We start from the raw sequence: 15,741 nt of genomic DNA on the forward strand, positions 1-15,741 counted from the left end.
TGGTGTGATCTGTTTTCTTTGATTTTCTTGCTTTTCCTGCAATCGTCTCGACCATTTCTGACAGTTTAGTCCGAGAGATGAATTCCAAGTTTTGTTTGAGTTGCTCAGCCATATTTTGAGTACCTTTATGTCTTGCACAAACAACGTTTTTCATTCATGTCTTCATTTTCTGCGCCAGTAAATCCCTGCTTTGGCCGCTCCGGCGCTCAATTACAAGAACTAGGGGAAGGGTTGCATACTGTGATCTCCGATGAACCTAAGAAACATTTTTGGAACAGTTAGGGAGGTGGAGCACTCACGTCGGCCCCACTCAAGCGGAGAGAAAACGTTTCAAGCCCTCTGACGATGGCCGTTGAAGGACTTTTAGGTTGGAACGATTTTGCTTTTATTTGTCACACTTCCAGAAGTGAATCTGGATCGAGACAAGAACTTGGTCACCAAAATTCTCACGTTAAGCGACGAGCCGTAGCTGACAGTCAGCCTGGCCATCGCTGAACACGAGAAAAGTCTTGGACGCAACGACGGCGTAGCTATTTGCCACAGACACTTTCAAATCCTTCAACTGATCCAAATAAATAGCCGCTGTGGACAAAACTGCGTTTGTGCTCTTGTTAGCTCGTTAACCAACAATTTTAAGATGACGCTACGATCGTGATGCTAATTCCGATCCGAGAGGCAAAGGTGGCAAAGCCCCAATCTAAAATCGACTTTCATCACTTCTCGGGAATTCGGAGCCCTCAGACTCTCAAGTCCCGCCGCCGTTGCCGTCCTTTGCCGCTGGCTCACCGCCACCCCAGCCCCAGAATTGAAAGCGAAAGCCTTTAACCGTCGACTCCATCTGAAGTCGCGCTCCACCAAGATTTCAAACGGTAACAACGTGAAGGAAAACGCGAGTGGATTTGTGTTCTCCAAAAGCGTCTCGCTACGGGGCAACCAATTAACTCCCCTTCAGGATGACTTTCACTCCTAACTGCCGGTCTGCTCCGCTGCCAGAAAGCGGGATTAATTCTCAATTAATCCCCGCAGCAGAACAACTCCGCCTTTGTCTGCCGGGGAGGACACGAGCATACAACAGCGAGGTGACTCGAAGAGAGCCTCCTCACCCCCACCTCAAAAATACCCCCCTTAAAGATTGATACGCCCTGGAGACTGACTCTCCTCGAGATGAAAATAAGAGCCATTAAAAGGGGATGCTCGACAATGATTTTTGTTTTCCATCTTTATTATCCATGCATATTAATGAGTCAATTAATTCCATGCGTCTTGGCGAGTGGCCTGTTTGGTTCTTTTTTTTTTTTTTTTCGCTTGCACCTGACCTTTTATCTGAGATCCGTCCACGCTCGGCTCGCTTTAAGCAATCGCGATCGCCGTAGCCTCGCAGCCAAATCAGGACTTTTTTTTTATGTTTAGCGCCGAGTTGCCCGCCGCCCGCGCTTTTTGTTCCGCCGCTGTCAGGACGGAAGCGTTGCGAGTGCTCGGCTCAGGTCAAAGATGATGTACCTTTTGTTGCCTAATCCTTCTAAATCTGATTGAAAGATCATTGTTGGTTTTTTTTTTGTTTGTTTGTTTTTTTTAAATGTAAAGCTGCTGTTTACAAATGGAGATATTTTAAAAATATTCCAGGTTTTTGGGGTTGTTGGGTCAGTTATTTTAAAGCACAACTTGATAAAAATAAAAAAGAAAATTATTATGATTTTTTTTTTTTTTTTAATGGCTATGTTAGAGACTTTCAGGTACAGACAAGATGGTGGATGTTGCTTTCCCGGGCACGTTTGTCATTGCCTCCATCGCATTTCCCAACAGGCGAATGTAGAGATGTGTACGACGCACATTTGTTCAAAGTAACCCTGTAGCGAAATTTCCGGCCTACGAGCCGCAACTTTTTTTCACACACTTTCAACCCTGCATTTTATGCAGTGATGATATAATAATAATAATTTGTGCATTTTTTTCTAACGGCCGCAAGGGGGCACGCGAGCCCAAAAGGAAAGCATGAGAACAGTCGATCTGCGCTAGCGTTAGTGCTACCGTTAACCTCTTTCTGTGTACCGTCTTTTTTTTTGTAAATATCTCGTGTTTCAATGTGGGCACTCGCGGCTTTTATATGGCTGCGGCCAAATATTCATTTATTTCCTTGACAAATGTACTCAGTGAGGCTTGTAACCAGGTGCGCTCTGTAGGTCGGGAATTACGGTACATGTCAACACTTTTTAAGTGCAGGTATTGCTTTAAAATGTTGACTGCATTTATGGTGACTTAATGAATTACAAACAATCTGTCAGAATGTCGAACTTTGTACGCGACGGGAATTTGAGTCGTTCTCGTTGATCTTGTAGTTGCACTTGCTGTTGTTTATTTAGCCTTGTGAAGCGTTTCACAACCATTTTGTACTTTTTTTTTTTTTTAATACCTATTTACCATGCGGACTTTGTTGAACACCCTTTCACCCATTGAAGCCTCAATTTGATTACTTTCATGCTGCATCAGGAACATCTGACCACTTCTCGACACCCCCCCCCCTCCCACCCCACCCCACCTGTTATCGTCTTTGTTGCCCCTGTCAGAAAGCCTGCCGGACGTACCCCCCACCCCCACCACCCCACCCCCGCCGCCCCCCCCAGAAACATGACGGGAAAAATGCTGTTATAGCGCGCGGAATATCCGCCTGATGGGATTCGTAATAAAATTACGACATTTCCTCTCCATCAGCCCCCTCGCGCTCTAATTTACGATTACGCCGGCAAAAAGGACATGTTTTATACATAAAGACACAAGTAGCCTCCAGTCTGCCTGAGTAGCCCGTGTCCTGCTTTCAGAGTTCCTCGGCGAGGACAGGAGAAATAATTGAAAAAGTTGAAAAGTGTAGCTGCGCTGTGTACGTATCTTGTAAGGGATGCCCAGGAAATGAGATTAATCAACGCGGCAGACATTGTGGGGGGTTGGTTGGTTGGGGGGGGGGGGGGGGTGGAAAAAAAAAAAGTTTGCCGTGAATGCCTGACAGTCGTGCTCTTTCTCTCATTTCAAATGTTGGCAGGCTAGCAGGCAGCTCCAAGGGAAATGCGCTCCTTTCATACTTGAGTAATTGATGAATTGTATGCAATATGCAAATGAGAATCCATAAATCTTATGAATGACAGCTTAATTTATGTGAGCCTTAATGAATGCAGGATTAGATTTTAATTAAATATCCTCAAAGGCACCCTGACTGGGTAAGTTTTTAAAGCCTTGTTTTGAAGACTTGTTTCATATGCATCACAGTTCATGAAAAAAAAAAAAAAGGAGAAATTTCCTCACAGTTTGAAGATAAGACCTGCTCTGTTTTGTTAACCAAAGGCGTTTCATAATAAATACTGGAGCCCATCATATCCAGCGATCTCATTTGGGGCTTTCCTGGAACCGCGCACTGGCGTACATTTGATTAACTGCGTTTACTTGAAGCGCTATCTGATTCCGAACATTTGCAACAGTATCTTTTTAATTAAGAGAATCATCCATTAGGCGTCGAAAAGTCAACCAATTAGGCTTTCCTCGTCAGTTCGCGTGATGTGGGAAGCCTGCTTACTCATTATCGCGGCCTGTTGATGTGATACTGAACACTCTTACTCTGTAGTTACGGCAGCGGCGGCGGCAATTATGAAATCTTTTTTGCCTTTAATGGAGCGCGCTTTATAATCAGCAATTTATAGTGTTTTAGATGTTTTGCAGATTGAATTTCACAGCTGAGAGGCTTCAAACGGCTCTAATGGAATGCGATTATGAGAAAGTCTCCTCCCAAAAGATTGGAGCGCTACAGTCGGCCGTCCGTTGATGAACTTTTGGCTGAGTTTGAACAGTAGTCCCGCTTCCCTACCGTGAAAATGTATCGGAACTGGCGTCGTTGCGCAACATTTCTGTCGAGCGAGCGGGTTCGAATCGCATCCGTGTGCTCGTTTTCAGGGGATGGCGTGGAACTGGCCAAAGAAGGAAAACGCGACACAGCAACGTGCTGAAGTTGATAAATAAGCGTCACAAATATTCTCTTTTTATCTCCGGCATCATCAGACGAGATTTTTTGTTAAATGTGCCTCTGTAATTCTCATTTTTAGAATTTTGTCCCGGTCCAGTCAAGTGTTTCTCTGCAAATTTGGTGAGTTTTGTGAAGTGTGTTGAAAAGTTGAATGTTTTGGGATATTTTGCAGCGACGCGTGACCCCAAAGCAAAGCCTGATAAAAGTCACTCACATTTGAAAAATGTGCAGGTGTGGTCAGTCATGCCCGCAGATATAAAGTTACGGGTGTGTGTTCTGTTTGTAATTATGAGTGTACCCCTTTAAGAGGAGAGGGGGGCAGTGTCAGGGAAACTTGGAAGTAGAAGCAGGCTGAGCAGCAGCTCATTAGAGACCGTGTGCTTCCGTGTTTTTTAAAAAAAAAAAAAAAAAAAAAAAAAAGCTGTCAGGCTGTGGTTCACGGCGCTGGATCGGTTTTCGTGCGCAATTTGAGCGAACATTGGTCAAGACGACACAAAATAAGCGACGTCTTTCAATATCTATGTATTTCTACTCGTAACAAATTTTACGTGCGGGATTTTTCGTGCTCGACTGTGCAGATTTTGCAAATGCGATGGTGCCTGTCAAACACAGAGACGGTGATAATGTGTTCCAGTACTGGGTAAATATTTTGCTACCCTTTCCAATAGAAAAGTGCAAATAGTGGAAAATTAATGAGGAGATATTTTGGAACGGGGAGCCTCTCCCGCCTCCTGCCCCATGACAGCTGGGATAGGCTCCGGCACTCCCGTGACCCTCGTGTGGATAATCGGCTAAGAAAATGGATGGATGGAAGTGATGAAAGGAGCAGGTTCTGGGGGATTTAGCAAACGGCTCTGATTTGTACTGCTAGTTTTAAAAAAATAAAATAAAAAAGGGGGTTCACTCAAAGAGGAAAGAACAGAACAAACTGAACTCGCCAGCAAGGTCAGGGCCTTACTTCTTTGATAACAATGACGATAAAAATGTCACTTTTCTTTTCAGTACAATTGATATTGTACATGCCTTATTTTCGCCAAGTGGAGTGTCGTCTTGGAGCCATTTGTGAGAAATGAACGAAAATGATGAACCCAGCGACAACTTTGTGTGACGAATTGCATTTGTAATTGATTTTTAAAACTCCTTTGAACTCGCTTGGTACCGTTCTCGGGTGGAGGATTTCCGCGACCCGATCTGATGCGAAGGTATTGGGTAGAAATGTTCTTAACTGACTGGAGGCTAGCTTGAGGCGGCGATTCCGACGACGGCAAAGAAGAGCACTGGGAAGCGAGCAGTCCTTTTGGGAGTCCTGATCCCGAGCCGCGGCCCGCACAGGGATCAGGCCCCAGACGGGAGTTCAGGAGGCTTTTAGCGAGGACTGAATCGCAGCTAGGCCTCCGCACCCTTCGCCTACGATGGGTTCCTCACTATTTGATCTGCCGTGTATTGTCGTGCAACAAAAGCTTCACAGTTTGCGAGGCGGAGGCAGCTGTTCTCTCCCATCCCTAATAAATAAAAATCTCTTCTCCGCCCTCATCAAGTCGCCCGCAATCTTGATGAGATAAGGCCTATGCGACTCCCTGCGCCGGGCGTCTGTTTGACAGGTGCAAGAGGAAGCTGATGGAGATAATCCGAGAATAAGTTGAACGCGAGCGCAGATACAAGATGAGGCGCAGGGATAGATGGCTGCGTGAAAAAGATGGATGAGCGAATATATTCTCATGGATCACAGCGTGACTGCGAGATTACGATCATCACAAGCAATAGACTGCCAAGGTCAGCAGGAAATATAAATCATCCCAGTTTTTCTTCTCTGCGTGATGAAGGAAATAGTTAATGCGTAGCTATTGCCTTCGTCATTGAACGGTTTGCAACAATGTAGCCAATTTGTCTCGCTGCTCAGGTTGTTGAATCCGTGGCGGTGATCCGGACTGAAACGTGAAAAGTTGCGTGAAAGATGAACTCGTCGGACGATTGAGCGCCGGCCACTTTGGTGTCTTCGTCTTTTAATGCGCTATGTTTGGAGCAGGAAATGGCCCCTGGATGGAAACTTGTAAATGATTCACAATGTTCCAGGAGCGTTCATTTGCATGGCCACCCGATGCTATCTGCACTTTGGTGTTGGCCGACAAGCTTCTGTCCGTGTGTGCGCAGTGAGCAAATCTTGCGGTCTTCACCGAGCTAGACTACCGACTTTAGTTTTGGGCCGAAGAAAAAACAACAGCGGTAATGTGTTTTCATTTTGACTAAAAGGAACAAACTCCCACTGTCCAAAAAAATGGGATTTTTTTTTTTAGGGATGACGGGCTTCCTTAAAAAAAGCAAACCAAAAAAATCCCATCTTGACTTGTGTCCGTAATCTCAAAATGAGTGCACAAACCAAAGAATGCTGAATTTCGAGGCTGGCTGTAAATTACGGAGCGCGATGTTTTCCAGAGACTTCTTAAGATGATTGAAATCCTCGGGAAAATAAAGCCCACTTTTGTGCCAGACCTTTCCTGTGCTGCAGACTTTAACGTAGGCATAGAAGCAAATAGAACCTCACCGTTTTGTGTCATTACGATGAACGTAGTTGTAACATTGGGACTTTCCAAAAATGTCCAAACTCGTCCTTTAATGCTCGCCGCCGACACCACGTTTTAAGCAGAATTGTTCCTCGTAGTCGTAAATGAAAAATGGGAGCCGGTTCTCATTTTCCATGCCAATAAATATCACTGCTGTAATAGCAGAATCACCGCAATTCTTTGATCAGCGCTGTCAAATGTTTTTTTGCTCAGTCTCTAAACTATTTGATAGCTTTTTTGGAAATCTCTTACAATGCGCGGCGGCGTACGCTGGCGCTTAATCCAAACTCCAAGTGCAGCATGTTTTGCCTTCAGGTGGCGGTGCTGCGCTGGACTTAACTCGTGGTACGTAAAACGCTTCTACTGCCGGGAGAATGGTCGGAAAACCAGATTTGACCAGAAACGGCCACATTTTAGGAACGCTCCACCCAAAGCGGGTATCTTGACGCGAAGCTGATTAAATGACAAATTTCAGTGGATTGGAGAATCCACACAGGCAGAAAAGTGCGTAGCTGTGCGTTTTTCTGACTTGCGCACAGATATGGACCTTGGTGCGCTCCAGCAGTATGTGACGAATAAGGTTGCCGCTAACGAGTAACTTTGTCATGCTTACTTTAGTGTAAATATGTATTTTTTTTTTTCCTTTATAACACACCCCCATGTGGTAATTACTGGTTGTGTTTTAACGTTTTACACCAGGCTGTGAAACTCAATTTTGTCGCTCTTCGCGTCGCTGATACGGTTTTCCTCACAGGGCCATCACGAGTGACACTAGCTAAATATCATATATTGTTACATGTACACAACAGATTAATGGATAACTGCTTGAAATCAGAAGTCAAGGATAATAATTGGTTCAGCTGTTTCTCAAGTTACAGATCGATCATTTCAAATTTTGGTACATGGTTTAGCGGGAACGATGGCCGTTGAAGCAAACAGTGGGCCACATAAAATGACGTGACGGCCCTGATCCGGCCCCCCGGCCCCGGTTTTACTCATGGCTTTCTAATAATGACACCATCCACATCCCGTTGAATTGTTTTCTCTAAAAAATACGGATGCTAGCTTGCGCAAATCTTTCATTTCGAACACGGCACTATTGATAGGAAGCCCTTCAAGCGGCAGCTAACCCCCTTCAGGCGACTTTTTAAACACTTTGACCCGCCCCAAGTACAACAGAAATAAAGAAATAAATGTGAAAGATTTTGTGCTCCCTGACGGTCCGACGCGTCTTAGGTTCCTGCCCGACCCGGCACTTTGAAAAACAAAAAAGGTAAGGAGGCGCTTTGTTTTTATCAATAAGACCTTGTTTTCACGGCTGGCCGCCACCCCCGCCAACCAATCAATGGGGGCGCGCTCCGCTATCGCTGCTGGAGAAATGAAAAATAAACCCCAGATAATCCTTCAGTTAAAAGGTTACTCGGGGCGATAAAAGCTATTTTGTTAATTTATTTACTCTCTGCAGCGGAGAGATAAAGAAAAGGAACAATTAGGGGAATTCTAGGTGAGAGATTTTCAAAGGGCAATGACATTGGGTTAATATTTTATAAGGTCTGATTGGCGGAGACCCGCAGAGGCCTTTTGTTTACACACGGAATGATTCACTCGTTTGTTTGTCGGCCGAGCGAGCAGCGGAAATGGAATAAATATCTTCATGCCTACCTTTGAGGCACGTCAAACACAAGCCCAGATAAAAGGTTAATAGCTCAATCAAAAACGCCGGGAAATAATATTAGCGTCTCTGTTGACATAATCGGCTCGGATTCCCAAAGACGGGAGGGCGGCGGAGGCGTGTAACAAAATCCACCGAAGGCGGCCGAACCGCGCTCGCTCGTTCACTCGGCCTCGACGTTATCGATTGATTTATAACCGATCGTAATCAGCGCATTAGCGGCGTTCTGCGTAATGAGATCTCAGTCGCCGGTTCCGTCCCCTTTTGCGATATTCTACGCCCATCACTTCCTGCAAACAGGGGTGAGAACGCCAATGCGATTATCGAGGCTTTTATTGCGTCGGGGCGTCGAAATCGGACTCGTGTTGGGCCCCGTGTAATCCGATTGCCCGCCGCGCCGCGGTGTGTCGGCGAGTATCGGGTTCCCGGCCACCGCTGGGTCAACACGAGGCCGAGCCATTAAAGCGGGTCCGGTTCAGGGAAAGTTCAGCGTTATTTTTTCTTTTGGCGACGGCGAAAACAAAACAAAGAAATAGATACGTCGCGTATTTGCTGCCGGGGCCTATTTGGCTTGCTTAATTGAAGCCAGCAGAGTTGCGAGGCCCTCAAATGTCAACAAAGCCTGGATTCATTTGTCTCACGAGCGAGATCTCCATTTTGAAGATTTCCGCACACAAAGTGTGAAACGAGCTTTAAAATGAAAGTGAAAGATTTTGTTTGGTTCCCCGTCGGTTCTTCGACTTTGTGCTGCGGTGGCCCAGAAAGCTCTCTGAATGTCGTAGATTTTGACACCGCAGACGCCGCAGGGTTACTATAATATTCCTTGATATGATAATACAAATGTGTGTATCTCTTTAAACATGAAGATGGAGAAGCCACTTTATTCCGTAAATGTAAAACCGCAATAATATGACGATCAATGCTATTTATTGGACGTCAATAGCAAACATTGGAACTGGATTTGCGTTGATAGAAAAAATACAAACTCCTGAATGTAGACTGTTGGAAAACATATCTTGATATTTTGTTGTGCTTTTGTTTGGTGTGATAAGATTAAATGCTATCTAAAATCGTTTTTTGTTATTTTTGTGTCGTTGTAAGACAACAATTTGTAGTTTGTTCTTCGACAGTACTTAAATTCCTTTTTGTTGTTGTTGTTGTTGTTGTCGTTAACAATTCGACTGCTCTTGTGATCAAAGTGTACGACATTCAGGTTAAGGCTCATCGCTAGGAAAAATGTTCTGAAAACGCCAAGCACGCGTTCCGTTTTCCTTCCTGTGTTCCGCGCTAATGGCCTAGTTTGGGGTCCGTTTTCTGTGCCAGGCTATTTAGGGAAGTCGGCATCTGCCGCTTGATAAATAGCCCGGCATGTTTGTTGGCGGAAGACAGGTTGAGCTCCTCTGCGGACGCGCCGCGTGGGTTAGCTTGACCGCCGCAGACGTGCGCCGGCGCCGTGTTCCACATCGCCCGCGGCACAAGTCCAACATTGGTGCAACAAACCGACGAACCGCTTTGACTCTGCATCCTTTACCATCATTTTTTTTTTTTTTTTTGTGTGTGTGTCCATTTGAGGAGCTTTTTTTGCTTTTTGTATTGTTGGCAAAAAAAAAAAAACAAAAAAAAAACCTTTTAGCCGTCACGTAGCCTCCATTGAGGTCTTTCATAAATAATTCAGCCAGAGTACGAGCCAGAGCGATGACAGCAAAACTGTCCGGCGATCGCTCCCTCTCCTCCGATCAAAGAGGCATATAGAAATAGGAATTACATTTGCAGACATTCCCAGGTTGAGCGGGCACTTGTCCTACCCCCCATCGCCCCCCCCCCCCCCTACACTCTGCCCCCCTCTCACTTTCACTCCCTCGCCACTTCGCTCGCTTGTGTAGTTTTTTCTTTTCCGACGTCCCCCCCCCCCCTTCAAAAGGTTCGACGAGGGTCGGCTTTTAGTCCTCTGGAGCCACGCCGTGAGAGTCAGCACATTCAGACAGACAGAGCGAGCGAGAGAGCGAGCGAGCGCACTCTATTAGCAGGCGGCGAGGTAAGTAAACCTCACAAGGCACGGCTGAATAAACTCCACTATTAAGGCCGTTTGCTGCCGATGCTGCCTGTGGGAAATGCAAGGAGATGGGCTGGAAGGCAAACCAACGCAATGCTTGAGGAGACTGCTGCATTCAGCCACAAGTGTTCAGAAAAGAAAAGAAAAGAAAAAAAAAAATATATATACACACACACGCACACACGCACACAGACATTGCACATTGTCACTACAACAGATTTAAAAGGCGGATTCCTCTCGACATTTTTTGTTCACGGAACATAGATCGCAGTTTTACGGCAATACCGCTCAAATTTGGTCATTTGGCTTTTTTCAGACTGAGTACTTACGTTGAACACTCACTGATACTAATACTTGATAATGGCTTTACGTCTTGCGCTTGTCGTAAAATGCAGTCACTCACATATGAAAAGTGTACGGGTGTGGTCAGCCATGCCCGCAGATAAAAAGTCGCGGGTGTGTGTTCTGTTCGTAATGATGAGTGTACCCCTTTAAGAGCGGAGGGGGGCGGTGTCAGGGAAACTAGGAAGTCGAAGTAGGCTGAGCAGCAGCTCGTTGTCAGAGTGCTTCCGTGTTAAAAAAAAACAAAAAAACGTGTCAGGCTGTGGTTCACTGCGCTGGATCGGTTTTTATATGCGTTGAGAGTGCGCAATTACGCAGTGACGCAGCTCAGAGGCAAGATTGGTCAAGACTACACAAAAATAAGCGACGTCTTTCAATATCTATGTATTTCTGCTCGTGAAACCAATTTTACGTGGGTGATTTTTCATGCTTGACTGCAGATGTGCGAGTGCGATGGCGCCCGTCAAATCACAGTGACTGAAAATGGTGTTTTATTTTAATCACGGCGTGCGTTTCACTTAAATATTACACTGGCAGTGTAGATCCCACATTACTAAACAATATTAATCATTACAAACGCCATCATATGTTTGCGTTAACTGAAGCATTCCAGTACAAATATTACTTCGCCGTTTAATCTGTTTTGTACGAGCGTAGAGAGAGAAATAAACACATTCTGCTGACAAAGTTCGCCTGGATGCAGCTTCTGCGGCCATTTTGTGACTGATACTGTAAACATGACTGGCAAGTGCACTGAACACAGAGCTCGCATTGCATACCAGACGAATGAGTGAAAAAATATTGTTGAAAAGTAATCAAATAGAATGTAAGCGACATCAACGAGCACGGACTGTCTTACGGCAACGTTTCATTTGCACCTGCAAATGAATTCGTCGCTGTTTCCATCGGCAAAATGTCATTTTAAAGGCGCCGCTGATCGCAGTTTGGGCTGGTAACAGCTGACGGAAGCTGTTATTAGCGCATTATATTGTGAAATGCAAAACACGAACGGAATATTAACACCATTTGCACTCGGCGACGGGGGTTGCAAAACGTCTGAGAAGTTCATAATCGGTTTTCCTCGCGATTGTAAAGAATAGCTTTTTAAGAAATACTACAATGACAAGAAGGTCAGTAACATTTTTGCGACTGGTGAGTACAAACACGACCCCCCTCCCACACCAAGAAGCACAATTGTGACCCAACAGTCCAACGTTTTGTCGGCCCGCGCTCTCCGCCTCGCCGTCCTTCTAATTTTCCCATTAGCGCAAGAACAAACATTTCTCTCCCAGCGGAGAATGTAATTGCGCTTTGTCGTTGAGCGCCATGCATCACATTTTGACCGTCGCAGTCTTATTATGAACAGAGAAGCGGTTCCTTTGAACGGAGGTCTGCCGCTCCGGGGTGGGTGGCCTAACCGCAATTTGATTTCTCGTCTTGTTTTGTCTGCGTCGCTCCGGTTTTGACTGATCTTTCAAAGAGAACAAGAACCGAGAACGCCAGCTCATTTCGGACAGGATTTAGTAGCCCGATAACGCTCAGACTATTGTATGCCAAATAATTTATGACGCCAATATGTCACCGGTGTCAAGTCCACCGTAATTTATCTTCAGCAGAGACACCAGAGTATACTTTTATAGAGTCTTTGCCCCCCTTATAATATGTTTTTCTCACCCCGCAGGCTCGTCTGTGTAAGTAGAAGCCGGCAAAGTAGCTATTGATTGCAACTCGGAGCTGTATTAACAGGCCAATGAATGAGATGTGTGGAAAGTCATCGCGGTATCTGCTTCCAAGGCCGGCTACCGCCCCTCCCCCAGTCAGGTGACTGGGTCATTTATCACGGCTGGATCTGTGCCCCTCGCTCGCTGTAATAAAACTCCCCCTCGTCGGAGTGGTCCAACAGGTCTGAATCACTCTGTCACGGCACCTTCCAGCGATGGCACGCATTAAATCAAGCAAGCGGAACATTTTCTAAGGCAGCCATTGCCTTTTAATTTCCTGAAGAAGCTTAAAATATCATTCATTACCGCAACTACACATATTTGGTTTTTAAAAGTCTCATAAATCAATAGTGGCCTGACTGCAATAATTATAACAAGTTAACGTGTAATTTCCAGACTGACGCGGGCTGAGAATTTTAGCATATGCAAACGAGGCAATTCAAATAGTGCGGGGGATATTAATGCGCAGGAACAGGTAACGAGGTACGGCCTATGAATTATGCATCAAAAAGTGGTTGATCTTCAATAAAAGGAAATGAATTCAGCGTGTAATCTAATTAGTTATGGAAGTCTATTATGTTGAGCTGCAGAAAGCAACTGTCCTTGAAAGGGAATTTATTTACAGTGCGTGTTAGTCGGTTGCGGAACGCTCCTGATGTTAACACCGGCCGTCGCTGTCGCCGTCCACCACCCCCCTCCCCCAGCCCACTTCGCCGCAACCCCCCACCCCCCCCACCCCCCACGTCCCGCTCTCTCATCTGCTGCCTGCCTCCCTCTTGTCTTTCCTTTCAGCTCCAGACCCGGTCGGCCCCCGAAGAGAACCCAGAGTGTGACTTCGCCCGACAACCCTCACATCATGCCCCACACGGTCCCCGGTCTCATGTCCCCCGGCATGATCCCACCCACAGGTAGGCTCGGATTCCCACTCCAAGCAAAATATCCCATTCACACAATTTGTATTTGGAATCATTTCTTCTCGTGTCCAATCGAGTTACACATTATGAAACTCCCCTGGAACACTCAACGTGAATAATCAAATGAAGCGAAGTCATTGAATTTTTTTTTAAACATAAACAGTCACACAAATTTAAAATGACATCAACCACTAGCCTAACGCAGTGCACAGCTTTTAATCACAACTGACTCACGTTGCAGCTAACCAGCCGCAGCTAGCGTGACAAGCTAACGTCACAGTTAACATCTTCGCTCAGTCCTCCGCACAGCTAGACGGACTCAAATGCAGTTGTGCAATTTGAGCAAAAGCTACCGCAGTACACCTGTTGTGACCAAAGTTCAGTGAAAAGATGTAAAAGGGAGTAAGCTCTGTTGTTATTTCCTCTTGCAAAACTTCACGGTTGGTAGAAAATCACTAGCAAGAAGTAGAAAGTAAGCTCTCACGTGATATCGTTTCTTGTTGGATATAAGTTACAGTGTACACCGCAATTAGCATATTGTTACCATTGTGTGACAGCTAAGAATGTTAGCACACGACGTGTATCAAACACTCTTCGTTTTGATCACAAATAGTGAGCCTTTGAGAGCTAACCAATACGCGATCAGCTAATGTAGCAGTTTCCGTCTTCACTCGATACTCCTTCCGGTCCTCCAGATCAAAGTATTTTGTCCACCAAAAAGTGGTCGAGATCGAGATTCCTACCAAGCTGACAGGAACTGATCCAAACACGCACGTGACGGCTAGCCGTGCTGTGGCTAGCGCAAAGCTAACGCGGCAGTCGAAATCTTCACTCAGATGAACTTCAGCATCACCTCGGCCGATAATCCGAGTCTGTGGTCTTCTCTTACAATCCGTGTCGCAAATGTGATGATTGTTCAAAGGCGTACATTTTTTTTCAATTTATTTACTTGACTTTTCTCCCAAAATGTGGGTCATATTCCAGATTCATACGTCCTTTGGAGCTAGCGTTGTTATTCCCTGCCTGGGGTGGGGGGCTACCCTGCAACACCTTCTCGAAATGGCAGCGGGTCCGAAGTGACACATGAAGCCCCCCCCCCCACCACCACCACCCACACCCCCGCCGCCAGACACCCGCCGCTCACTCGTTCACCCAAAAAAAAAAAAAAGGGATCGTCTCCTCCAGCCCCCTGTGGAAAAAAAAAAAAAAAAAAAAACAACAACAACAACAACAAAGGGAAGGTTGAATAAATTGGAGTGGAGATCTTTTCTCTCAGATTATTCCGGTAGATGTTGCATTTGTTGCCCGGAGTGAATTCTAATTAGCGCGATTAAATCCACTCCACTGCTATATGTACATAGGCGGCGGTTGACGCTAAAGCAAGCTTATCGCCAAAAGAATCAACAGCGAGCGTTCGGGCCCCGACGCCCCCTCAGGCCGCGTCTTATTGCGACGAACGCTTTTGTTCTATTTGTAGCCGGCTTCATTGTGACTACTTTGATGTCGGTGGCTTTAAGAGCGCTCATTTGCATATTGCTGCGCTCTCCTTCTTGACACGTCTAACAATGTTACAGCGTTTTCGGCGCCGACTCGGTGTAAATGATATTTACTGAATGCTTCGGCGTCATAAAACAGCAGTGCTCGCTTTCTACGGTCTCCCTGGAGTATTTGAGGGTAACGCCAAATCTCAGGTCACAGTCGATCGGTTGCGGGAGGAAAAAAAATCAACTGGATAGCAATAAAAAAAAAAACTGTAAAAGGTAGAAAATAATAAAACCCTAACCTCTCCTTAGACAGTAAAGTCAAAGAAAAATCAAAACACGCAGTATCTGTAGTAACCGTATGAATGTTTTTTAAAGTACACCGAGGAGTCTTGTACCAAAAAGACGGTTTATGCGACTTTTCTTTTAGAATTTTGATCAAGTTGTGATTCATAAAAGTTCCGATGTTTTGAGGTGCGGACATTTTCGAAACTTCTGTGACTCAAACGGTGACTTGGTCACACACAGATCAGGTTTTTGCGACATATACTTTGAAGACGTCGGAGGTGAGCTAATTTGCTATGATAGCAATCGCAAGCGATCACGTTCTCAAAATGTTATGTATTTACAGTTTTTTTATTATTTTGTTTTCATCGCAAAAATGCATTTATTTCTTTTTGGGATAGGAATAAGTACAAAATAGATCCCAAAATATTAAAAAATACATACTTTTCAACAAAGACTGATTATTTAGTAAATTATAAATAATTTTGTTTTTTGCTGATAGAGAAAAGTCATATTTTCACATTAATTTTTTTAATCATATTTTATTATATCTTGTGTCCCCACTGTACAATGAGCATTTCCCAACAAATGTTGTTAATGTTTTGATCTGAATTAATTATATTTAATTTTAAAAGTTGAAGATTTCAAAACAAGAAAAAAAGTTTATATCGTGAAAACAATTTTTTGGTGGGTATTGAGTTTTTTT

The 15,741-nt window shown here is 44.9% G+C and overlaps 1 protein-coding gene across 5 annotated transcripts in view; it reads left to right on the forward strand.

Annotated features, from left to right (window-relative positions):
• Positions 1 to 15,741, forward strand: part of dachd (dachshund d) — a 135,188-nt gene that overhangs the window by 58,334 nt on the left and 61,113 nt on the right. For all 5 annotated transcript variants that reach the window (XM_061841664.1, XM_061841668.1, XM_061841665.1 and 2 more), the window contains exon 2: positions 13,148 to 13,263. In XM_061841664.1, coding sequence (XP_061697648.1) covers positions 13,148 to 13,263 — 116 coding nt within the window. The remainder of the gene's footprint in view (positions 1 to 13,147; positions 13,264 to 15,741) is intronic.

The sequence above is a fragment of the Syngnathoides biaculeatus genome, chromosome 14, assembly GCF_019802595.1.
Source record: "Syngnathoides biaculeatus isolate LvHL_M chromosome 14, ASM1980259v1, whole genome shotgun sequence".
NCBI classification, from domain to species: domain Eukaryota; kingdom Metazoa; phylum Chordata; class Actinopteri; order Syngnathiformes; family Syngnathidae; genus Syngnathoides; species Syngnathoides biaculeatus.